Consider the following 27,164-nt stretch of genomic DNA (forward strand, 5'->3'; position numbering starts at 1 on the left):
AGTGTTATGATGTCTGCAACTTAATTTTAAGTGGTTTAGAAAATAGAATATCTACTATTTTCTCTAAGCAAACTACTTATCCTAGTTTTTCTAAGCAAATGTGACAAAATTGGTGAATCTAGGTGATGAGTATATAGGTGTTTGTTATACTATTCTTTCAACCTTTCCATTCATTTAAAATTTTGCAAAATAAAAAACTGAGGAAAAAGATATGCTGACATTGAGGGTATTTAAAAATAAGAGCTTAAGCTCTTTCAAGTAAGAGCTTAACTAAGCTTTACTAAGCAATAAATTCCAAGAAAATATGTAATGTTTCATTATTTTCTTACCTAAAATGTTATGAATATGATTTAATTTCTCTTTAGATTTTCTTTTCTAAAGTGCTAAGAACCAAGGAGTCCCCAATGCTCTAAGGTAAAATGAAGATAGATCATCAAGATTCCTGATTTTATGGTGTTTCAGAAAATATTACAGTGAAAAGTCATTTTTAAAAGCTTGTATGTACATGTATACTTGAATTACTTTGAAGTGAAAAACTAAACAGAAAAAGTTGATTGGACATGATCCTATAGAGATTTTGTAAGCATTTAAGAATAAAAATATGTAGATGTTTTAATTGTGTAAATATAAAAGCTGGTATGCAGAAGTCATTCTTCTTTGTACTTATTCGTTTTTAATGTTCTATAAAGTGAAATGTGAAGTAATATTTCCCTAGATAAATGGCTTTATGTGGATTTCAATCATATTCTAACTCAAATATCTGCATAAATATCAGCTTCAATCAAAAAAAAGGTTGATTGGAAATACAGCAGGTCCTCACTAAACATTCTTTTGGAAGTGTGGAAAATCCCACTAAGTTTCTGTGCTGACACCAAAGCACTTATAAAGGGGCCAAAACTACAAAAAATGATCTGAAACTGAGTAGATTTTATAGTACACTGCACCCTTTAAAAGGTCCATTGTGCATTATAACACAAATCTACATTTTTATCCTCAAAGTTTATCTAACTTTATTAATCCCAGAAGATTTCTAGGTTAGACTTGATTTGAAAATCAAAGTCTAAAACCCATGAAAACTACAGTAACTATTTCTACATATGTGAGATTCTATTGAACTGGATTCAGACATAAAAGTTAGTTGCTACTTGAAAACATATATACAGAAACATGGGTCAAATTTTACAGGCTCTTTTGGGAGTATATATAATAGGCCATGAGAGTCATAATTTATTATGGTAAGAAATACTATGATAGGTTAAATACATCAAATAGGCACATTCCAAATCTTTCTTTAAACTACAGTTCATGTCCTTTCTTCTTGATAAATGCTCCCTACTACAAGTCCTAATGTACCATATTTTACAGCTGTAGAATTTTTTTTCCTAGTGAAAAGTTCTATCTCTTGATCTCCACCACTCTCAGCAAATGAAGCCTAACAACACCACCATCACCTTTGATTTTAAAATATGTGAAGCAGGGCTTCCCTGGTGGTGCAGTGGTTGAGAGTCTGCCTGCCGATGCAGGGGACACGAGTTTGAGTCCCGGTCCAGGAAGATCCCACATGCCGCGGAGCGTTTGGGCCCGTGAGCCATGGCCGCTGAGCCTGCGTGTCCGGAGCCTGTGCTCCGCAACGGGAGAGGCCACAACAGTGAGAGGCCCGCGTACCGCAAAACAAAAACAAAACAGAAACAAAACAAAACAAAAATATGTGAAGCAGTCAATATTAACAAAAGTGAAAGAAGGAAGAGAGAGAGAGAACATTTTAGTTTTTGACAAATATAATGATATTATGTGTGCCTCTGTAAAATGGGAAAGTCAACATTAATAGAAATTTGGAAAGAACTTTTACCTTATAATAAAGGACAAGTTAAGAAAACCAATCTTACTGGCTTACAATTACACTTACAAGTGATCTGGAAAAGTAGGCTGGAGGCCAAGATTCTTAAATCAAACAAGCAATCTATCACTGAGAAAAAACAAAGCATGTTTCTGAGAGCCTCACAGCTGACATAAAATGGATTTGTGGTATGTTATAAAATACTAACAGACACCCTTTGAAAATTACTTCAAAGTCTTTATTCTGGCAGGTTTCTGCTATAATATCTGGACACTGTTTAGTTTTTTTGTGTTATGTCAAAATATACACCTGACTAAGCATTCTTATAATGAATAAAGGACAAGATTCTTAACTCTGACTCTCATTTTGTGAAATCCCAAGAATGAAAATTTTCGCTTTCAATATTACTTTTAAGGACTGTTTGAAAAGTTTAGTGTAAATTAAATTTTTATAAAATAAAATACTGATTCACCATATATAATATATTTTTTTACAAGGGTGTTTAGGCTGTAACATTTCTGGAAGCACAAGATAAAACTATTAATAGGAGTTCCATAAGAAAACAATTGCAGACAGATGGGATTTAGTGTTCCCTTACACAGTTTTGTAAACCGCTTTAATTTAACCAAGTGAATACTTTAATTTGAAAATTTTAAAATGTCAACAGGTTTATCTGGGCAGCAGAATTATTACTATGATATTGTTTTCTAAATATTAAACTCAGATTAATCATTTGTAAATTATCTAATTACTACCTGAAATTAAACTGCCATTTAGAATATATGTACTGAGACATATTATGTCTCAATTTCATTTTTTGAGAATCTGCCTTAGCTTCATTTCTATTTCGTGGAAAGAGTCATTATTTAAATTTTTAAAAAACTTAAGGTCCAGTTGAAGAAATGTGCTTTTTCTCCCCTGTAAACTTTATTTTTAGTTTTATGCTTTAAGACTTTTCCCTTGAATCTGATCACTTAGCAACTCACTTTTATCCCAACCAACTTATTCTTCATGCCAAGAGAGAAAATAAATGGTGATTGCATAACAGCAATATAAGAGACTGAAAAATAAAATACTCCAATAATAGTCTGTTCTGTCAGCATGATGTTCAATATATCATCTGAATGACATTTTCACTGATATGAGTATTTTATCTGATAGTGCGTGTAGACATAAACAATTTCATGAATATGTAAACTATAGGTACAAATGGTAGGAAAGATTAAGAAGGAAACTAATTTACCTGCAAGTAATGCGGACAAATGTTAGATACTAGCTGGCTATGAGAGCATTAGTAAAGTTCTGATATACAAAGGCATTACTGGTTGAGTTCCAATACCCAAGATGCTAATCCTCAAGTCAGATAATTAAGAAAGATCATTCAACTGATTGTATTTATCACTTTGATACAGAAGAAAAACCAGCTTAAACTACTCAAGAGCAATTTCACATTACAGCAGTATTAGAACTGGATCCTGAAGCAATGTGGCAGTACAGAATTATAACAAGGGAATTCTAGGTGATTTAACTAAAGTAAGATAGTCTCTCCCATACAGGCAAATAAAAACACAAAACTAATACATTTCACTCTCCCTCAAAACATCTTTCTAGATTAGGAGTCAGCAAAACTTTTCTCTAAAGATCCGGACAGTAAATATTTTAAGCTTCGTAGGCCACATATAATCTCTGCAAATTCTTTGTTTTGCTTGTTTTTTAAAACCATTTAAAACTGTAAAGACATTCTTAGTTCACAGGTTATAAAAAAAAGAAACAGGCCACAACTGGATTTGGCCCATGGCCGTACATCGTTTGTTGACCCTGCTCTGGATAGCCCCCTTTTATCCAAAATGAGGCGGACCCTGAATGGGCATGTAATGCTGTCAGTGCCCCTTCATCTGCACACTCATTCTAAATCAAATCCTTGTATCATACAGGTGGCAACAACAGAAACAAAGCAACAACAAAAATAAACCTTTAGTATTTCCAACTATGTAATAAGAATAACATCACTCGTGGAAATCGCCAACTTTTAAGGAAGATATATTACTTTCTTTGAAATCTTTTAAAAAAATGTTACCTCTGATAATTATAAAAATAAATATTTTTATGGAATAGTTATATTGTATGAGATACAACTGTAGACAGATTTTTATTCCTTTTTCAACAACTTTATTGAGGTATACTTGATAACTTTATAGAGGCATATTTTGCATATTACGTTATTCACCATTTTCTAATTTATAATTCAATGATTTTTTAGTATGTTTATCAACCAACACCATAAATCAGTTTGAAAACTGATGATCCCTGAGGCACATTTACTGTTTCCTCCCAACCCCTCGCCCCAGGCAACCACTAATCTACTTTTTGTCTTTACAGTTTCACCCTTTTTTGGGACATTTCACATAAATGTGGTTTCTGCATCTGCCTTCTTTCACTAAGCATGTTTTCGAGGTTCATCCACATCATAGCATGTATCCATAGTTTGTTCCTTCTTATTGCTAAACAGTATTCCAAGGGATATGTTGCACATTTTTAAAGTGTCAATTTATTAAGTTTTGACATATGTATACACTCAAACCATCACCAGTCAGGATAACAAACATGTCAATCATCCCCCAAATTCCTTGTGCTCCTTTGTAATCCCTCCTCCCCACCCCATCCCAGCCACCTTGTCCCCAAGGCAACTACCAGTCTAGTTTCTGTCACTATACATTACTTTGCATTTGCCAGAATTTTACATAAATGGAATCACACAGTATGTACTCTTTCTTGTCTGGCTTCTTTCATTCAGCATGATTTTTAAAAAATTCATTCATGTTAAAGCATGCATCAATTGTTTCTTTTTATTACTGTATTAAAGAATATTCAATTGTATAGACATAACAAAGTTTGTTTATACATTCACCTGTCAATGGACACGTGAAATGTTTCTGGGTTTTGGCTATTACAAATAAATCTGATATAAGCATTTGTTTACAAATCTTTGCATAACCATATGTTTCCACTTCTCCTGAGTAAATATCTAAATGTGAAGTAGTAGGATCATATAGTAGGTGGGTATTAAACTTCTTAATCTACCAAACTGTTTGCCAAAGAGGTTGCATCATTTTACATTCCCACAGCGGCATATGAACATTCCAGTCGCTCCACATCCTCACCAACGTTGGTATGATCAGTCTTTTTAATTTTAGTCATTCCAATACATGTGTAATGATATCTCATTGTGATTTTAATTTGTATTTCCTTAACAACTACAATAATGTTGAGCATCTTTCAATATGTTTGTCATTTGTCTGCCATGTGTTTGTCACCCCTTAGTGAGTTGTGTTCAAATCTTTTGATTTTTAAAACTGGATTGTTTTATTGTTGAGTTTTAAGAGTTCTTTATATATCGTGGATTTATCAGACAGATGATTTACAAATATTTTATCCCAATCTGCAATTTACCTTTTCATTCTCTTAACAGTATCTTTTAAAGAGAAAAAGCTTTTAATTTTTAAAAAGTACAATTTATCAATTTGTTCTTTTGTGAATCATGCTGTTGGTGTAATATCTAAGAAATTATTCCCTGACCCAACATTTTCTTCCAGAAGTTTTATAATTTTAAGCTTTACATTTAGGTCTTTGACACATTTTGAGGTAATTATATATGGTATGAAGTGTGGATCAAAGTTCATTTTATCAGATACAGATATCTAATTGTTCCAGTGTCGTTTGTTGAAAAGACTTGTTTCGCCATTAAAAATGCTTTTGCATCTTGTTTTAAATCAGTTGTCCATATGTGTTTTGTCCTTTTTTTTTTTGGACTCTCTATTCTGCTCCATTGATTGTTTTGTCTCTTTTGACATCAACATCACATTGTCTTAATTCCTGTAGCTTTATAAATCTTGAAATCAGATAGACCTCCAACTTTGTCCTTTGTTAAAGATGTTTTGGCTAGTCTAGATCCTTTGTATCTTCACATGAATTTTAGAATCATGTCAATTCTACAGAAAACCTTAATGGGATTTTGACTGAGAATGTACTGAATCTATACATTACTTTGGGGATAACTGACACCTTAACAATATTAAGTTTACTAACCCCTGAGCATGATTCATTCCATCATTTATTTAGATCTTCTTTATTTAATTTCTCTCCACTATGTTTTGAAGTTTCCAGTGTATGGATCTTTCACATCTTTTGTCAGATTTATCCCTAAGTATTTCATATATTTTAATACCACTATAAATGGTATTCCTTAGTTTTAAATTTTAATTTGTAAATGTTCATTGCTGTTATATAGAAGCAAACTGATTTCTGTATATTGATCTTGTATCCTTCAACTTACTTAACTCACTTCCTTGTTCTAGTATCTAGATCATGTCATCCTTTGAAAAATGAGTTTTACTTCTTCCTTTCTAATCTGCTGCCTCTTTTTCTTGCCTGACTACACCAGTTAGAATCCCTAGATTAATGCTGAACAGAAGTGGTGAGAGTGGATGTCCTTATCTTGTTCCTGATCTTAGGAGGCAAGCATTCAGCCTTTCATCACTATGATATCAGCTGTTGCTTTTTCTTAGATGCCCTTTTTCTGGTTGAGGACATTAACTTCTATTCCTAGTTTTCTGAGACATTTTAGTCAGGAACAAGTGTTGGATTCTGTCAAATGTTTTCTCTGTATCTACTGAGATGATCACATGACTTCTGATTTTTAGTGGGTTAATGTGGTAAATTATAATGATTGTTGAATGTTAAACTAACCTTGAATTCCTAGGATAAGCCCTACTCGGTCATGATATGCTCTTCTTTTTACACATTGCTGGATTCTATTTGCTAAAGTTTAGTTTATACTTTTAATATCTGCATTCAAGAATGATGCTGGACTGTCATTTCCTTTGTCTGGTTTTGGTATCAAGGTAATGCTAATTGCTTTAGGTGGGAGAGTAAATCAGGTCCCTGTTACTCCATCTTAGCCAGAAGTAGAATTCTGTTTAATAGTTATTAGGTCATTATCCCATCTGCTCCTTCGTAATCTAGAAAGTATATATCATTATCAACATCATTTTACATATAGGGAAAATGGGGAATGGGGGAAAACTGAGGCTCAGAGAGCAAGGTAACACAGTTCTAATCTGCAACTAGGATTTGAATCCACACGTATGAATCTAAAACCCATTCTCTTAACCTCCTACTATACTATACTATTTAAATAGTACTCAGAAAAGATTCTCTTGAGACACACAGATTAATTTCTTTTTCATTAAGAAAAAGCATTATATCTCTAAAAGATGCAGGTAGTCTGGTCTGGAGCCCATGTCTTAATCACTATGGTATTTGTTAAAAAGAATGAATGAGATGCCATGGTTTCTTATACACTGAGTTAGGATCTATATAAACTATTAACACTACTCAATATACTGAAAACATTACTTAAGAAAAAAGATACATCTAGGAAGAAAGAGTCTTATAAAGATACTTTACAGACCTAAACAGACCAACTAAAACAGTAACAATAGGTGTTATCATTCTAAAATTTTATTTAATCTTCGATACCACATTGTGAAATAGATATTACTATATAAATTTTACAGATGAGGAAATTTGAGACACAACAACATTAAGAAATTTGTTTGGGAGGAGGGGCAATATAGGAGTAAGGGGTTAAGAGGTACAAACTATTACATATAAAATAAGCTACCAGGATATATTGTACAACATGGGGAGTATAAACAATATTTTATAATAACTATAAATGGATTATAACTTCTAAAAATTGTGAGTCACTATATTGTACACCTGTAACTTATATAATATTGTACATCAACCATACTTCAATTAAAGAAACATTTAAAAAAAAGAAGAAAAGAAACTTGTCTAATATCTGCCATCCCTTAAGTACCAGAACAGGTATTCAAGCCCAAGTCTCTACAGCTCTAGAATAGTCTCTTAAAATTTGTATTTGGTTTTCTGTTTGTGTTTCACATTGCAATGTTGCCATCCCTGAGAAACAAGACACACTGCCAAGGGCCTTTTGGGAACAAGGAAATTCCAACATCAGATTCAAGCAGAGCTCAACGCCAACTGAATTAGAGCTAAGCTTTGATGATAATGAAGGCGAAGGGGGGTTTCCCAATCCCTGACTGGATTAAACTTGCTTTGCCCCGTTTCTAAAGCAAGTTTTCCTTCCATAAAACTAGATGAGTTCCTTTTATATATTTCTGATGATTTACAATAGGTACAGCTCAATGAGTTTGGACTACTAGTGGTGGGCTATAATGCAGAATTGCTCTCAGGAGTAGGATGGGAGGAGGAATAATAGCTCTTCAAATAACTCCAGTCATGAGGCAAGACAGGTTAAACAGCCTGGACTCTTGAGGAGACTCCCAAGGTTTAAATACCAAGTATGCCTCATACTAGCTGTGAGACACTGGAAACATTACTTAACCTCTTTGGGCTTCCATCCCTTCACCTATAAATTAGAGATGATAATTTACCTCTTATAGGGTTCAGGATTAAAAGACAGAATATATGAAAAATGTCTGGAATAGTACCTAGCACTTGGTAGGCACTGTTTAAATTTGGCTAACAATATTATTATTATTCCTATAGTTACTGCACAGGAAAAAATTACATACATTAAATAGGCACGTTAGAAATTCTGTAGGATTAAGAAACATTAGCAAAAAACTATATCTTTTGAAACACAGTCCTATAAAAATCTGATTTAGCTATATTAGTGTCCCAAAAATGGCTTTGGAAATTAATTTCCAGCATCTTCTATAAGTGGGCAAACAGCTTTTAAAACACAAGCAGGGATAATCAGAAACAATTCATTAAAATAAAGCAAATTACTCAATTCCATTAAAGTAGCATTAAATACTTACTATGGACTCAGCATTATGCAATACTCTATAAGGTACATGTAAGATCTAGACCCAACTCCCAAAATGCTTAAAATATTAGCAAAAATAACACAGAATAGACTAATAAGGCAAAGTACAAGTAAATGTCAGAGAGTGGCACATAACTCTAGAAAAGAAGGAATTCTAAAGCACCACTAAAATTTATGAATTCAACTCATAAAAAAAATTATCTATGTATATATTTAGTGCCACTTCTAATGCTACTGACAAGGACAAGTTCAAAGGGCTGGTATGTTATAAATTATTAATGAATCACTTAAGCAAAAAATAAAAGGGGTTACTGAATAATTTTCACTATAACTTACTGTTCCTATTTTGGTCTCCAGAAAGTTCTCCCTTTCTTCATCTACCTTAATTTCATGTCCAGTTTTAAATAATTCAAGCATTTTGGGGATGTCTCGGCCAATGGAATCTGGTTAGAAAAGGAGAAAATCCAAAGTTATCATTACATCTAAACAAGTAGCAAAAATTACTGAGTAAGAGAAACATTCAGGGCTTCCCTCGTGGCGCAGTGGTTGGGAGTCCGCCTGCCGATGCGGGGGACACGGGTTCGTGCCCCGGTCTGGGAGGATGGCCCGTGAGCCATGGCTGCTGACCCTGCGCGTCCGGAGCCTGTGCTCCGCAACGGGAGAGGCCACAACAGTGAGAGGCCCGCGTACCACACAAAAAAAAGAGAGAAACATTCAACCAAGTTAAGATATAAAAAATGATTTGTGGCAGAGAGCCTGTAGGGTGGCCCATTTCCTGGTGTTCATGCCTTTGTGTTATCCCTTCCCCTTGCATATGGATGAGAGTTGCAACGTGCTTCTAAGCAAGAGACAGTATGATTATGCATACCTGATTACATTACATAAAACTGCAATGCCTATCTTGGGGGAGTCGCTCTTCCTACTGGCTTTGAAGAAGCAAGCTACAATGTTGTGAGGGCATATGGAGAGCCACGGGCCAAGAAACTGAGATCCTCAGTCCAGAAACCTGCAAGGAACTGGATTCTGCCAAAAAGCCACATGAATCTGGAAGGGAACTTTCCCCAGTCAAGTCTCAGATAAAATCACAGCCCCAGCTGACACCTTGATTGTAGCTTTATGAGACCCTGAAGCAGAGAACCTAGCTTAGCTGTATACATATTCCTGACACACAGAAGCTGACATAGTAAATGTGTGTTGTTTTAAGCCACTAAATTTGTGATATTATTGTTGTACAGTAATAAATAACTAATAAGTAAGTATATACAATGATGATGCTTATACTTTAGAAACACTGATGACAAATTAAAATAAAACCTATAAAATAACACATGATAAAAGCTGACAGTGGAGTCTTGAAATCTTTGAAGAACTTTTTACTTACCTTTGTGTGAAATTTGTCTGACCTGCCTTACCATAAAGAAGGGAAGGAACTAGAAAAGTAGCAAGATCTAGCAGTAGAAATAATACCTCAGTGAGTGGTACAATCCGGAAGCAGCTCATTGCTGCACAAATGGTTACAGAAGCTGGCAGGAAGAAAGAGTTAAGAATTGAGACTTTATTGGATTCGAATGTCACTTTGTCCTCCATTAGGGTGGAAAAAAAGATGCAACTGAATAAAGAAAGGAGAAAAAAGGAATCAAGGTAAAAACTAAGAATTTTCAAAGGACCATGGAGGAGACTCCAAACATAAACTATACCTTCCTAATCTTTAATCATTAACATTTTAACTCAAATTCAACACATAAAATAATATATATTTTTTAGTTTTACTTTAAACTTTTTTTAAATTTGTTTTTTATTGAAGTATAGTTGAATTACAATGTTGTGTTAACTACTGCTCTACAGCAAAGTGACTCAGTTATACATATATATATTCTTTTCCATTATGGTTTATCACCGGATATTGAATATAGTTCCCTGTGCTGTACAGTAGGACCTTGTTGTTTAGCCATTATATATATACCAGTTTGCATCTGCTAATTCCAAACTTCCAATCCAACCCTCTCCCATCCCTCTCCCCCTTGGCAACCACCAGTCTACTCTCTATGTCCCTGATTCTATTTCTGTTTCACAGATAGGTTCATTTGTGTCATATTTTAGATTCCACAAATAAGTGATATCATATGGTATTTGTCTTTCTCTTTCTGACTTACTTCACTTAGTATGATAATCTCTAGTTGCACACATACTTCTAATATTCCACAATACCATAACTTAACCTGAAAAAATTTCAATTTTGTACCTAGAAAATGTGATTTATTTGAAGGGTAAGAAATACAATAAGGAACATACCACTAGAGACACACCACTCTCAGTGTGTCTCCAGCAGCTCTTCCCGTGATAAGTCAGTATGAAAATCTCATTATATACAGCCACTATGGAAAACAGTATGGAGGTTCCTCAAAAAACTAAAAATAGAATTACCGTATGATCCAGCAATCCCACTCCTGGGCATATATCCAGACAAAACTATAATTCAAAAAAATACATGGGGACTTCCCTGGTGGCACAGTGGTTAAGAATCTGCCTCCCAACGCAGATTCAAGCCCTGGTCCAGGAAGATCCCACATGCTGCACAGCAACTAAGCCTGTGCGCCACAACTACTGAAGCCCGCACGCCCTAGAGCCCATGCTCTGCAACAAGAGAAGCCACCACAGTGAGAAGCCTGCACACCTCAACGAAGACTAGCCCCCGCTCGCCGCAACTAGAGAAAGCCTGCGCACAGCAACGAAGACCCAACGCAGCCAAAAAAAAAAAACACAATAATGAGAAATCCGATGATAATAGGAAGTGGAGATTAATATTTTATATAGGATGGTTACAGAAGGGCTCTCTGTTTAATGTGACATTTGAATAAGAATGTGAGCCAGGCAAATTAGCAAAGAGCATTACAGACAGATGGGACAATGAGTCCAAAGACCTGAGAAGGAAGAACACTTAGTGCATATAAAGAAGGGCAAAGAGGCCACTATGGCTGGAGTAAGGGAAATGAAGGAGAGCAACAGAGCCAGCTGTAATATATCAATAATTCATCTATAATAATTATAATCATACCTAATAATCATTGGAGTCTTTTACACATAGTTTTTAAACTAGCACATGAAAGAGGGAAATTTAGAAAAATTTCAAATTGGTTACCCTGCAAAAATTCCCTGTGTTTTAGCATTTTTCTTTATATAATCAAATTGTTTCAATAATGCAAGCAATATTCTGAAGTACAGCATGTCAATCTATGAGTTAAAAATAATTTACATTAGATTTCAATAATTTTATATCCATTACTCTCAAATATGATACAATACCAACTTCCATACAGAAAGCAGTGTCCTACTCATGAATACTCTTTGGACAAGTCTGCGGGAATATCCTTTTGACAAGACTCCAACTGGAGCACTGATGTTCAATCCTAAGAACTATGTGTTAAGAGGAACACACAGTAGTGGGTCCAGTTTTCTAATTATATCCCTTACCTGCCAACAACTTAGTATGCTTTAAAAGAATTCAACTATTTCCACATATGCCATAGTACCTACTATGGCTTAATATGCGTAATAGAAAACTGATTCCATTAAGTCAAGATATTTTTCATGCTAGTATTTTTTGTTTAGTAAATGCTAAAAAATAAGATTAGGAATAAAGAAAATCAAAAAATATCAATAAGATATATCTATATTAGATATGAAAGAATTTCAGAGGGCATTTGTATTGTGGAGGAAAAAAAGCTAAGTTGACACGCAAAATGAAGGCCAATTTCTTCCAAGAAATTTTAAAAAGCAAGTTTTAAATGTCGTTTTTTTAATGAGATAAAAAAGAAATACTCAGAAAACAAGCCAAATGTGCACTGGAAAAATAGAGAACTTGCCTATAGTTACGTAAGCAATTAAAATAAAACAAATAAAACTGCAGCATTAAACATGCTGCAAAATGTGCACATTCAATCCAGCCAAGTTGGTTACACCCACTCCCACTAGAAAAACAAAATGTAAGATAAAATGGGAAACTAATGAGCTCAGCTGCAGGGGCTTGTTTGTTTGTTTTTTAATTCCATCCATTTGCTCAAAACATAATTTCTACTTCACCCTTATGTCTTTTGTTGGATGTAAGGGGAATCAAATGTTCCTAAACAAGATTCTGAATATGCTCTAAAAATGCATAATACAAGCTTCATTTGTTCTAATGCACATCTGGTGTATTCTGTTTTCACATTTTTGACAGGTTAATCATTTGTCTTCATGTTTAAAGAACACAAATGTTTTGCCAGTGCTGTTAAGCAGATCGTGTGGGGTTGAAAAGAAAAAGTTAGGGAAGGAGAAAGGTCTGCCTGGTTTTCCAAGATGATTTGTTAAGCAAATTGGGGGAGCTGGGCGGGGAGAACATACCTAGGTAACTTGACCATGGTATACACAAGCTATGATTCATTATGAAAGCAGAAACAAAGCCCACTAGTAAAAATAAACATTTTCAAAAGAAACTTTCCTTATTTGAAATAAAGAAATAAGTTATCTGAAAACCTTTCAGTCCCAAATTTTGCAATGAAAATGGTAATAAGAAACCTCAACGCTAAAGAGAATTGAGGCCAAAAGAGTTATTCAAAGAATGGATAAAGCAGCAAAGGTAACAAAATTAATTTCTGTGAAAAACCAGTTAACCATGCAAAGCGAGGAGCAAGCTGAATACAGATATATTCAGTATTCAGTTTCAGTTTTAATTGACTATATTTAATATTGTTTGGCTTTGTTGAGCTTGAATTTAATTAGAAAAAAATATGAGAATTATTTTCAAATTCAACTGCAACTCTGGTTTAATTTTTAAAATAATGTTCAATTTCAGGTCCTACTTAGGAAAGAATGTAAGCGTGCTTCCATGAAAACACACACTACTGTATTGGAAATCCCTAACAAAAAGTGTCAAACCTCAGTCCAATATCTCAAAAGGATGTGTTATTCAATGCAGGCTATCAAGAATAAACAAAACACTAGTACAACAAAACTGAAGAGTGCATTTGAATTTGCTTACAGCATAGAACATGATCTATAATTCAGATGAACATAAGTGGCTATCATGTATGAAGAATTTTTTTTAGCTCAACTAGAGTTAAAATTTGAAGACCAATCTACTAAAATGATTTTAAAATACTTGCTCTTTTACCTTATAAAATTTTATTTGAAATAACGTCTACCTATAGCAGATATCCAGCACCATCTAAAAGAAACAATGTCTGCAAATGAACTTACTTTTCCTCCCAAATCTACTCCCTGTTTCCATTAATGACATCAACTTATTAGCAGAGATCCCAAGGTTTAAATCTCAGCATCATTTGACTCTTCCCTTTCTCTCTCTCAACATGTCCGTTCCTAACTACTTAGTGCAAAGTCCTATTATCTTTGACATCTGTCCGCTTCACTCCAGTCTCATTATGAAGACTTTAGTTCAAACATTACCTTTATTAGTCTCTGGCAATTGCACCTGAACTGGTCTCCCTGCCTCTACTTTTGATTCATGCCAATACATCTTACAAACTCTTGCTAAATTAAAGCTCTGGAGAATCCCCCACCTTAAAAACTTCTAAGAGATTCCTGCTGAATACAGAATAAAAGTCCAAATTTATTAGGATCTTATTCAAGATTCTGCTCAACACGGCATCAATCTACCTGTCCAACATATTCTCTTTCATTTCATAGGGGTGCCATTCACTACAGCCAAAGAGAACTAATTGATATTTCTGGGATGTAGCCTATAATTTCTAACTTACTTCAGTGTCTATGATTAACAGATTCTTTCCACTTAAAATAAAATCCCCCTTAATCTGATCACCAAATTATTCAAGGTACAGTTTAAATGTCACCCCCTTCAGGGTGCCTTCTCTGATTTCCCCACCTATGTATAAATTCCTCCTCTACTGAACACCTACAGCACCTTGTGAATTTATCATATAATACTTCATACTTTATAACAAGGCTATTTATGTAGCACCCTTACTTCTCTTACTAGGTTTCATAAGGGGGAAATATCCACAAGGGAAAAGTTGCTCAAGGGAAATAACTGCAGAACCATACACAGTAAGCATTCATACATATATGTTGAATGCTAACATGAGCATACATGTTATATTGATAAAGAGGTATAAAATAGTATGATGATAACATACGTAGTGGGTAATATGTTCCACTAATTTAAAACTAGAATATGGCCTAAATTTAAAGATCTGATTATAAAGTCACTAGGCCTTCAAATTACATTAAATCACCAATATTAATGCCAAAGGAAAAAAAAAATTAAATCCATATGTTCCTATATAACACAAAACTCAAACACCAGAACATATTATTTATTCTACACATATATTAGCAATTTTGTTTTCTAACTAAACATATATATAGAAAGTTGTTGATAGCATACTGAAATAGTAAAAGAATTCTCCCTTACTTCGAGTAAGCTTAGGAAATCTTTTTTTCAGTTTCTTCCTTAATGGATTAAGCTCCGGCATTATTTCTGGAACAGCTACGTAAAAGTCTGGTTGAATTTCATCATCCAAAATCTAAAAATCAGGGGGGAAAAGATATCCTTAGATTGTATAAAAAGCTTTATCCTTCTAAAAATAAAGTCTAATGTAGCAACAATTTCCCTTATAATTTAGAAAATAGCTATTAAGCACAATTCTTTAACCACAAGGATCATTTGAACACATTTATCAATTATGAAAACCATCAGAAGCAAAACATTTTCTGATGTTTTCTTTTAAAAATAGCCACATCCATTAAAAACAAACAAACAAACATTTAATGGGCTTAATTCTTCCATGGCGTTATGTTTGGCAAAGTGTTACAAGCTAGAACATATCACTGATGTGTACACGGCTCATACAGTCCCACAAAGCTGAATTCATACGTCCATCAAAACTGAAGGAATATGTTGAAAATTTTGTAATAGATCACATGTAAAATTAATAACCACTAGCTGCCAAATCACTGGCAACTACACTGTTTTCCTAAATTCGGAGCATCAGGAGAACTGAATCTATAATTATTTTCACAAAGAATTGAAACCAAAATTCTCTTTGCCTCCAAAAAATGAAAGAGGAGTGGAATGGTCAAAGACAAGTTTACTTATAGTTTATTATCCATACTCTATTTCTATTCTAAGAGCAAAGAAAATAATTTCAATTTTTAAAAGACATTTTAAATTAATTCAGGCAGGCACCCAAAATAATTGTTTTACTCCTACAGTATACTCCATTTAAAAATTCAGTTGATTATAAAATGAAGCAACTTTTTAGAACAATACTGCCTGGACAACAAATATTTTACCAATGATTTTTTTGCATAAAGTCTTATCACAGTATGTCATTCAAAGCCTTGGTTTGGGGTTACACACTGAACTGTAAAAACCTGGACCCTGGCAAAATTAAGTGTGATTCTGGAATTTTATCTTCCTGTTACTATTTCTTCTTTTTACAAATTCTTTACTCCCTAAACAACATACTGTGCTCCCCTAAACAATAACAACTTACTTTAAAAGAGAACTTATAACATGCCAAGCATTCTGCTAAGCATCATACATCGTTTAGTTCATCAAGTCTTTACAATAAATCTACAAAGAAAGTACTATTGACCACACATTCCAGATAAGGAAATGGAGGGCTTAAGGAGGACGAGTCAATCTGTGCACTTTTAAGAGGCAGACCCAGAACTGAAACACAGGCAGTGTGGTTCCAGAACCAGGGCTCTCATCACTAGAAACATGAAAGCAGAGGCAACTTTGAAATGTAAAAGAACTGTATGTGACATTTCTACTCCAACATCTTCCAGTACTGATTCTAAAACATGTTCCTTTGAATTAAATTTAAAATTATGTTTGAAAGTTATGCCATAGTTAACCTTAAGATCATATCATTGAATAATATAAAACTATATGGATGAAAAGCATGCATGCTTTAGAGACAAGTAAAAATGAAACTATTTAAAAATCCCTCAGAACCAAGCATACTTGTGATATTTCACAAGTATTGTAATTAAAGCAAAATGAATTTAGTAAATAGTCTTACCTAAGAAATGACTAAAAGTTCAGTAAATTCATCCTACATTTACCTATTATAAGCACTAAGTAAAACAGTATTGATATTTAATTAAAAAATACAAGAATGTATAAAAAAATTGCAGCCATGATACTATTTACAAAACTGTACTGAATTTACTTCACAACCTGAATACCTTTTGAAAATAAAATGGATGAGTTTTAAAAGATACCAGGGGGTAATCTGCAAGAATATATTGGTTTTTGTGCCTTATATAGGTGGCATTTTTCCCTCTAATAATAGATCATCAGTGGGGCACCTAAAGAGAAATTCTGTACCTGTAAAATTTTACTTAACAAATAATTTCAAAATGCACCTGGTTTCCTTATTTGGGTTACTTTTTTCAAAATATTTTATTTAATGAACTTAAATGATACAGAATACTTTCTGCTCCCATACCATTTCTTTCTTGAGAAGTAACTTCTTACTTAACATTTAAGAAGTGGAGATATCTATTCAAACTCCACTGTTGCTATGACTGTTCTATAAGATACTCTTATGCTCGCGGAAGAAAACAGATGGAAGGCAGTACACAAGTTTAATAAGAATAGTTCGTTCTCTGACTCCGGGGTCCAAGCTACACTCTCAAATTCCAAAGAATATGTGGTATTATTTTTTAATATTAAAAGAATTTTAATAATCTTACTAAATTAAAATTTATGATACATGAGAGAGAATTGGGTACCACCCTCTGACTTTGACCTAGAAGCTGTATGAAAGTACAATCTCTTCATATTTCCCATTAGTTCTGCTCCCCAAAATAATTCTAGAGATTCTCCTTAAAAATCCAGAATCCACACCAAATTTAAAGAACTACTGGGGTAGAAAAAAACACACTACAAGCACTGTTGTGCTTGGCCCAGTTAATGGTCCAGTTAAAACTTCCCCCAAATCAAAATCTGGATACAGGACAAAAGATAAATTTTCATATCACTTTCTCCAGTTCTAGAAACAAAACAATAAGTATTCCACAGTCTAAAGGATTAAATTTAGAAGAGAAGATTTTAGAGAATGTTAGGGAAATCTTTTGTATTTCAGAAATAACTCCCAAAATTCAACAGATGTGCCTCTTCTCCCCATGTCTTTTTTTTTTTTTTTTTTTGGCCACGTGGGATCTTAGTTCCTTCGTCAGTGAAAGTGAGGAGTCCTAACCACTGGACCACCAGAAAATTCCCCTCCCCACCTCTTTAAAAAAAAAAAAAATGTTGTCTTTGTTTCAAATGGGCTCCACAAATTCTTTGTTATTTTCCCAAGGCAGGCTATATAATCATTTTTTTGCCTCCATGCTAAGCCTACATTACTTGAACTGATGAAGTTGGGGAGGTAAAAGTTAAGAGTAACTAAAAGTACCATACTATAGAGGTCAGATACTATCCTTTGTGATCTACTAAAGCAAATCGCACTTTTCACTCCAAGAAAGCAAAACAAATATCTGACCTTCAAAACGTGAATAGAGATATCCATGTGTGCTACCTTTTGCACTTCATCTCAAATCTCACATTCAAAACCAGAAAGAGTCATACTGCCCTTTCCAGTCTACCCACAGAACTCTCACAAACATATAGGAAGCAAAGAAAAATAAATCACAATATAAATCAAGCATAGTTAATATCAGAAAGTCTGGATAGTTTTTTCTTAGCTTGATTTTGAGACTCAGAAGAGTAGGAAAATTTTCCCCTGTTCTGTAAAGCTCTACTAACCATTGATCAAAAGATATGAACAGAGTGGTTATGTTCCACATGTAATAAATCAACAGATGGCAAAGATAACAGAACAATTTCTATAACTAATGAACATGAAAACAATACTGTACCTTCTGAATCAGATTAGTTCCTCCTGCAAATGCAGCTCCATTTTCTTCTGCTATTTTTATCTCTGATGCATTCTACCAAAACACAATAGTATGAACATCAATCTTTAAGCAAATTCAGTCTGCTTTCAAGTATTTGTCAGAAATAATACCACAGTTCAAAATAAAAACTGGGTTTTTTTTTTTACTTTTAATTGAATGTGCATCAATTTTCAACTAGATGCATCAGAGATATTACATCCAGAACAAGTTTAGTTTAGAGGTGATTAAAGTGTTTCTTGACTTAACATATGAGGAAACACATCAAAATGGCATATTAGGAACCCACCAAGTGGTCCTTAGTCTCCAATGCTATCAGTACATCATCTTCCAAAAGTAAAAGATTAAAATATATTTAGTTTTGCTAGTTTAAATGGAGACATTTTATCAAACCAATATACAAGAGTAAAATTTTTTTAATTTAAGAAACGAGAACCAAAATTTAGCCTATTGTCTGAAAATTCAAAAGAAAAATGCACAGTATTAGGGTTTTTTTTTTTCTATATGTTCCATTCATGCCATTTGGTTTTACTGTGAAAACATATCACTCCCTTATTTACTCAAGTTTTGTGGCATTCCAAGAGCTATATTCTCTAGTTTCCTAGGAAAAGAGTAAAGAATTTCTTCATTGAAAGTGAGACAGAGAGAGAGGAATCAAAACACCTTATAAAACAAATTCATGAACATGTTATAAACAAATGTTTATAATACAAAAAGAATGACAAAGAGCTGTATTACTACACTTGTTATCGCCTTGACTTTCTTGACTTTCCAGACTAGACCATTTTAAAAGTGTGGTTTCTATGTCTTCATAGCACTAAATGGGCCCACTGCTTTAATGTCAATGTTATTCTTGTTTGAAGAGCTTCAGTAGGAAGCAGCAGCTAGTAGGATAAATTCTATACTTCTCTTCAGTTTCTTGTGAGAAACATAATATGGTAGATGAATAATGATGAAGTTAACGTTGTGGCTTAGCTCTTTCTCAAACTAATCAGAAGGACCAAGCTCAAATAAGTCATCTAATTGCTTTGAGCTTCATGTGGGGAAAATAAGTCTAGAGGAATGCTAAGGTTTCCTCTAACTCTACTCATTCAGTTACTCTTTTTTCTTTTTTTTTTGCGGTACGTGTGCCTCTCACTGTTGTGGCCTCTCCCATTACGGAGCACAGGCTCCGGACGCACAGGCTCCGGACGCACAGGCTCAGCGGCCATGGCTCACGGGCCCAGCCGCTCCGCGGCATGTGGGATCCTCCCAGACCGGGGCACGAACCCGTGTCCCCTGCATCGGCAGGTGGACTCTCAACCACTGCGCCACCAGGGAAGCCCTCATTCAGTTATTCTAATCATTGACTAATGTAATATGTAAAAAAAATTAAACGATATAAAAAGTTGACAAAGGTTACTCACCCCTGTAAATACAGCAACTTTACTGGTCTCTGAAACAAATGGGTATGGCAAACTAAGAACACTGGCAAACGGCTCCACTTTTTTCTAAATACACAACAATGGAAAATCAATTATGAAAAATTCATTCAGCTTTTCTATATCTGAAATATTCACTGGTTACACTTTAAGGCATAAGAGATTATATTTCTTTTGTAAGAAATCCTAATAAAAATCTAAATCTCTCTCCCCAGCTCCATACTTCCACGGCACTTGGCTTCTATCTCTACATCATTCATCACAGTCTCTCACATATTAACAGATGAGTTTGCACAATCCATATCTTCCCCAGCACCTAGTACAATGCTTTCCACATGATGGATGCCAATAAATGTTTGCTGCCCTGAATTAAATTCAAAAGAACGTGTAATTTTTTTAATAGCATCAAGCAGGACATGTATATAGCTATGCATATTGAACAATATCCAGCTGATCTGTTCAGTAGGTCACCCCTAATTTCCATCACTGGCTCTAAACAATCAGGTAAATCAGATGATATTAACTTTAAATCCAAGATTGATTGCCAAACCTGAAAGGCTCTTCTGAGTGGGTCCATTTTGAAATTACCTGGACCACCCACCACTTTCAGATATATTTGGGAAGCCAGTTGGAAAATCCCAAATAAATAATGGAATGCATGTGAGGCGCCCTAATACAGGTGGAGTTTCTACAGGGCCTCAGAACTAATATGTTCAGTCATTGGGTCAAGGACCTGTCTAGGTCTATGGCTCAGATCTCTTAGGGAGACGTCGCAGGGAAACAAGTTCTAGGCCCATAGTTTTGGTGCGGCCTTAAGGTCTGGAAGAAAGAGAAAAGGAGTTACTCCCTAATTAAACTGATTGAAAGATTATATTTTCAGAAAAGCTTTGCATAGAGATAACCTGCTGAGAATTTCTTTTCAGACAAGAAGGCACAAACTCTTAAGCACACTTTATATCAGACATGTAACTCAGTTTTACTGACTGGCATTCCTTTGCCATTAACATGTCACAACTGACTTCAGTAAATTTTTCAATGGCAAGCAATCACAACAGCATCCCCTGGGGGAATGCTGGCTTGTTTTACAAGCACTCTATCAACAACAAAAAATGTCTCAGGAAAACAACTGTACCCTTCCAATGTTATTAGTTTACAAGTGGCTTCCATTTATGAAATGAAACCTGTGGTCATACAAGACTGCGTTATAAACTACATTAATGGTTGACTGAGAAAGTGATTATCTTGGACAGTATAACAATTTAAAATAAAAGAACAGTAACACTATGGTATAAAATAAAATTACAACAGGGCTGGTATGAACTATAATAAATAAGAACTAAGAAATGAGACAGACCTTGGTTCAAATCCTAACTCCACCCCCTACTTTGTGACCTTGAGCAAGTTACTTCACTTTCTGTGTCTCAGCTTCCTCTTCTGATATTATTATAGAATTAAATGAGCAAATGCATGCAAAGCATTTAGCACTGTGGCTGGTACACAGAAAGTTTCCAGTAAATGTTGATCGTTATTATTAAACTCTTACCAAATCCTTCACTATCATCTCATTTAATCCTCACTATAACCAAATGAACTAATAAGCATTTTATCCCCCTTTATAAAGAGAGGAAAAAACTGAGATTTAGAGAGGTTAAACCAGAAGCTTAAAGAGCAGGTAACTGGTGATGCCAGGATTCTGGCCTGTACTGTAACCCGACTCCAGAGCCTATGCTCTTAAGCACTATGCTGTACTGCCTCCTTCTACGTGCTCAATTAATTGTTGTCGTTGAGGTTGTTAAATTGTATTCAAAACTATATACCTTCTAGTTTGACCCAAAAAAGACATTCTCGGAGTAAAAATTAAAATATCATCTCCAAAAAACTCAGACTTAAGTGAGAAGCTTATAAAATTTAGAGCTGTAATGGACCTCAAATCTAATCTAGTGTTTTTCCCACTTTTAGAATTTTATAAACAAGTCTTCCATGGAACTGCAATATATAAACAGACAAAGTAGAAAGGTTCTGGCTGAGATGAGAGTAAGGGGCTTGGAACTCCACCCAAACTTACTCTCAACTTTAGGATTCCAAGGAACATCTGAAGGCTACTAAGCTAATCCAAAGTCCTCATTTACAGAGAAGGAACAACATACCCAGGCAGCCTAAGTCATTTTTCAAAGTTACAGCAATACCTCAATTAATTTTAACACTACTTTTATTGAAATTTATACCACTGACTTTCAGATGAAGAGGAGATATATGTTCATCAACTCTGCAGAGTACATTCAACATTTTATCTTATATTTGGAAAATTAAGACAAACAGACATATTTTTCAACCTAAAGTTCAGAAAGAGCACAAGATTTTCTAAAAAGTATTACAGGAGACAAAAATTGTTTAAATGAAGAAACGGCAATTCTTTCAACCACTGTTCACAAATAAATTTTAATTGAGTCTACATACCTTCTTCCCCAGTGTCATATCCAGTGTCAAATCAAGATAGACACCTTGCTTTGGATTAGTAAAGTCCAGAACTTGAAATTTCTTAAGTAAGTGAATAGCTTTCTCCACCTCGTATATCTGCCTTGGATATAAGCGTTTTAGGTAGACATCATCTTCAGGTTCACCTTCCATAAAGGGATATGACTTTATTTTTTCTATCTCATCTTTTTTCTCACCCGACGCTTTTTCTTTGGCACCTTTTTTTGTTTTCTTTGCAGGCCTTAAAAAAAAAAATTCAAGATCAGTTATCTCAATATGTAGTCCAAGAGACTTAAAAAAAAAGGCAATGGGGCTTCCCTGGTGGCGCAGTGGTTGAGAGTCCACCTGCCGATGCAGGGGACACGGGTCCGTGCCCCGGTCCGGGAAGATCCCACATGCCGCGGAGCGGCTGGGCCCGTGAGCCATGGCCGCTGAGCCCGCGCGTCCGGAGCCTGTGCTCCGCAATGGGAGAGGCCACAACAGTGAGAACCCCGCATACCGCAAAAAAAAAAAAAAAAAAAAAAAGGCAATGTACATTAGACCAAAAAAAGACAAAAGATAAAGTTTATTTTAATTCAAAAGCATAGATTATTTTATAGTTTTTCTAGTGCAACAAATATTAAGTGAACTTTTGAACTGTTTGCAATTGATACAAAGTTGGATAAGGCATTGATGTTGCTCTCCAGAAACTTAGAGGAGACAGACATGCAAAGAGACAATTTCAATATGATGTGGTAAATACTTTGAGAATGTTATCAGGGCCATAGGGAAAAGACACTAACCCTGCCTAGGAGGAAGGGAAGAGTTCTGAAAGAGATGACCCCAAAATCAATTCTTGAAGGATAAGGAAGAATTAGCCCAGATATATACCCAAGAGAAATGAAAATATATGACCACACAAACACTTGTACACAAATATTCATAGCAGCATTACTCAAAAGAGTCAAAAAGTAAAACCCAGATGTCCATCAACTGATGAATGGATACACAAAATGTGGTATATTCATACAGCAGAATATTAATAGGCAATGAAAGGAAATGAAGCACTGATACATGCTATAATTTGTATAAACCTTAAACACATTATGCTAAGTGAAAGAAGCCAGTCACAAAAGCACCACATGTTGTATGGTTCCATTTATAGTAAATATCAAGACTGGGCACATCTATAGAAATTGAAAGTAGATTTGGTGGTTGTCTAGGGCCAGGGGAGAGGGTTAAGGAAATGGGGAGCGACTGCTAATGGGCATGAGGTTTTGCGGGAAGATAATGAAAATGTTCTAAAACTGACTGTGGTGATGGTTGCACAATGCTGTGAATATACTAAAAACCACTGAATTGTACACTTTATATGGGTGAATTGTTTGGTACGTAAATTATATAGCAATAAAGCTATAGAGTTATCCAGGCAAAGAAACAATGTAATAAAAGTACTGAGGCATGATAAACAGAATGGTACATAAGGGGAGCTATTATAAGTTCTAGCTGACTAGAGCAGGGGTTGGTAAACTTTTTCTGTAAGGGATCAGAGAGCAAATATTTTACGGTCTCTTGTCTCAATGACTCAACTCTGCCATTGTAAAGTGAAAGCAGCCACAGCCAATTCAAAAATCAATGAGTGTATCTCTGTTCCAATAAAACTTTATTTATGAACACTGGTTTAAATTTTATAATTTTCACGTGTCACAAAATACTGTTCCTTTTTTCCTTTTTTTTCCCTAATCACTTAAAAATGTGAAAAACATTCTCAGCTCATCAACTGTACAAAAATAGATGGCAGGCCAGATTTTTTGGCCCACTGGCCATATTTTGCTGACTCCTGAACTAAAGGTAAAGCAAAAGGCAGGAAACAGCAGCACATGAGGCTGGCAGATCTAGATCACAGAGAGCCTCCTCTAGAAGCAATGAGAAGCCACTGAACAGGAGTGGGATCTGTATTTCAGGTAGAGTATTCTGGCTGCAATATAAGGGATGGATTTGACGGAAGCTAGATTGGAGACAATTAAGAGACAACTCGCTCCCTCTCTTCTTAAGGAGGTATGACAGCCTGAACCAGAGCAGTGATGGTAATAGGCTGGACAGATTACAGAGATATTTTACAAGGTAAATATTGAAGATAGGGAAAGGGGAAAGAGAAGACTCTAGAATACTTCGTAGGGTTCTGGCTTGGGTGACTAGAGTAGTATCATTAACTAAAACCAGAAATAAAGAAAGCAAAACAGGTTTCTTATGAGGAAGGTAGTCACAGAGATGAGTTCAGTTTGGGTAAACAGAGTTTGAGTGTGGGGTTAGTTGCATCACTGGCCCCAATTCCTTACCCCCTCTCTCTATTCAAGTCCCTCTGCTAAGTGACTCTGCAGTTCCTCCCAATTAAAAGGGTGGAGTATATTTCTCAGTGCCTTGATTTGGTCATGTGACTAGTAGACCAATAGAATAAAGCAAAAGTGACAGTTTCTATGCTCTAAGCTTAAGGCATAAGAGGCTTCATCTGTTTCCACTTGTAAGTTTGTATTTCTGCCATTTTCATAAGAACAGGACCGGGGTAGTCCAAGGTGGGAGGATGTGAGAAGTGTGAAACACAGCTGCCCCACAGAGCCCTTAGATTAGACAATTCTCAGCTGACCTGCAGCGGACTCATGGATGCACAGCAAGCCCAGCCAAGGGCATCAGAGACACCCATCCAAACCTAGCTTAGATCAGCTCACCCAGAGATGTGTGGGCAATGATAATTAATTATAAGGTAGTTTGTTACATAGCAAATGCTAACAAGATGCTTACAAACTAAGAAAATATGTTCAACAGAAAATTACAGGTAAGAGTTTGAAGTTAAGAAGTCAGAGCTAGAGGTGATATATTTTCTCAGCATTAATTCAAGTCACACCTTTAATCTTTTAACCATAAAAGTTTTAAATTAGTGAAATAATATTTTAGAAAGATGTCTGGGTTCTAAGGTAGACAGAATAATGGCTTCCCAAAGATGTCCGTATCTACCTGGCAAAAAGGACTCTGCAGATGGGATTAAGGTTAAAGAACTTGAGATGGGGAGATTACCCTGGACTACCCAGGTGGGCCCAAATCACACAGTCCTTGAAAGCAGAGAAACTTTCCCCTTTCTCATCCGCATCTGATAGAGATGGGAAGAGACAGGAGAAATCTGAGCATGAAAGGGACTCAATATGCCATTCCTAGCTTTGAAGACAGAGGAAGGGGGAGCCATGAGCCAAGGAATATGGGTAGCCTCTCGAGCTGGGAATGCAAGGAAACAGATTCTCCCCTAGAGCCTCCAGAAAGGAACGAAGCTCTGATGACTCCTTGATTTTAGTCCAGTGAGATCCATGTCAGAATTCTGACCTACGGAACTGCAAGATAATAAACTTGAGTTGTTTTAAGCCACGAGGTTTGTGGTAATTTGTTACAGCAGCAACAGAAAACCAATATGGGGTCCTAGAAAATTTATGCAAAAGAAATGGATGACAGTAAAATGATATTTTAAAAAAGAACCTCAAAAACCAATCCAACATATAATTCCATTCTCACTTATAGCACTGGATGAATCCTTATTACCATAGCTAATAAGAGTATCCTCCCAACTAATAAGCAATTTGACAGTGCTCATTTTTAATGGGACACAGGTGTCCTACCACTGGACTGCTGACAAGTCTAAGTAGGTGCCTGAGTGGATGATGCGACATGCCCCAATGGTATTTGGGAGTACACCACAAAATCCTGAAACCTTCCAAACTGGAGAAATCACATTTTATATTTAGTAAAAGAGCAGTGAGGCCAATAGAAGAAGGAGCCTAGAGAGCCTGTTTTAGTAATAAACTCTCTAAGATTAACAAAGGAATAAATATTGTAACTATAACCTACAGATTTACTTTATGTAAATGCTGATTTCACCACTGTATTTTTAACCATGACTGAACCTGTCCATTTAATTTGCAATTAGTAATATGAAGTCCCCAGAGGCTAAAATATGATTTTTAAAGTAATAAATATTTGCAAAACCCAATATAAGTCTGATACATAATGAGACTGAGTTGGGATATACAGCAGTTTACTTATTTATACTTTAGACCTTGTTTCACAAAATATTTGAGACGGTTCAGTGAAAATATTAAGTTACAAACAGAACACTATTTTAGTAAAAAGAAAAATAAAGTACATCATTATAACACAGAGCAAATAGGACTTTAAGGAAAACACTGTCTTCCAAAATTAATAAAAAACTGCAATTGAATAAAATCTGTCAATAATAATTAATTTTATAAACCCACCACCTGTTGTTTTCCATGATACTCCAAAAATTGTCTGCCTTTATTCATAAGAATCACATCCAGAAGAACTCTGTTGTTCATGCAATTATTTAAGGCCCTATCAGGAGAACTTAAATACTATGATTCTCAGAGAATAAAATAATCATATTAGAAAGGTTTTGGGGAAGGTGAGGGAGAAACACCTGGCAGTCCAAATTAGAGAGAACAGAATTTAGCTGTAGTTACCTGGGTAACTAAACCACACAGATTAAATGAGTAATAAGAGACTGTTTTCAGGTAATAACTTTCTCCCTGCTTCACCTGTCTCCTACCTCCAAGAGAATGAAAGGAAAAAATAATTCCACGGTCATAGC

The 27,164-nt window shown here is 35.1% G+C and overlaps 1 protein-coding gene across 4 annotated transcripts in view; it reads right to left on the minus strand.

Moving 5' to 3' along the window:
• Nucleotides 1-27,164, minus strand: part of MRPL1 (mitochondrial ribosomal protein L1) — an 89,543-nt gene that overhangs the window by 16,733 nt on the left and 45,646 nt on the right. For all 4 annotated transcript variants that reach the window (XM_029235454.1, XM_029235453.1, XM_029235455.1 and 1 more), the window contains 5 exons: nucleotides 22,517-22,775; nucleotides 20,045-20,128; nucleotides 18,603-18,674; nucleotides 15,142-15,253; nucleotides 9,051-9,157 (listed from right to left, as the gene is read on the minus strand). In XM_029235454.1, the coding sequence (XP_029091287.1) occupies nucleotides 9,051-9,157; nucleotides 15,142-15,253; nucleotides 18,603-18,674; nucleotides 20,045-20,128; nucleotides 22,517-22,775 (634 nt within the window). The remainder of the gene's footprint in view (nucleotides 1-9,050; nucleotides 9,158-15,141; nucleotides 15,254-18,602; nucleotides 18,675-20,044; nucleotides 20,129-22,516; nucleotides 22,776-27,164) is intronic.

This window comes from Monodon monoceros, unplaced genomic scaffold (assembly GCF_005190385.1).
Source record: "Monodon monoceros isolate NGI ecotype Baffin Bay Population unplaced genomic scaffold, NGI_Narwhal_1 Super_Scaffold_20, whole genome shotgun sequence".
Lineage (NCBI taxonomy): Eukaryota > Metazoa > Chordata > Mammalia > Artiodactyla > Monodontidae > Monodon > Monodon monoceros.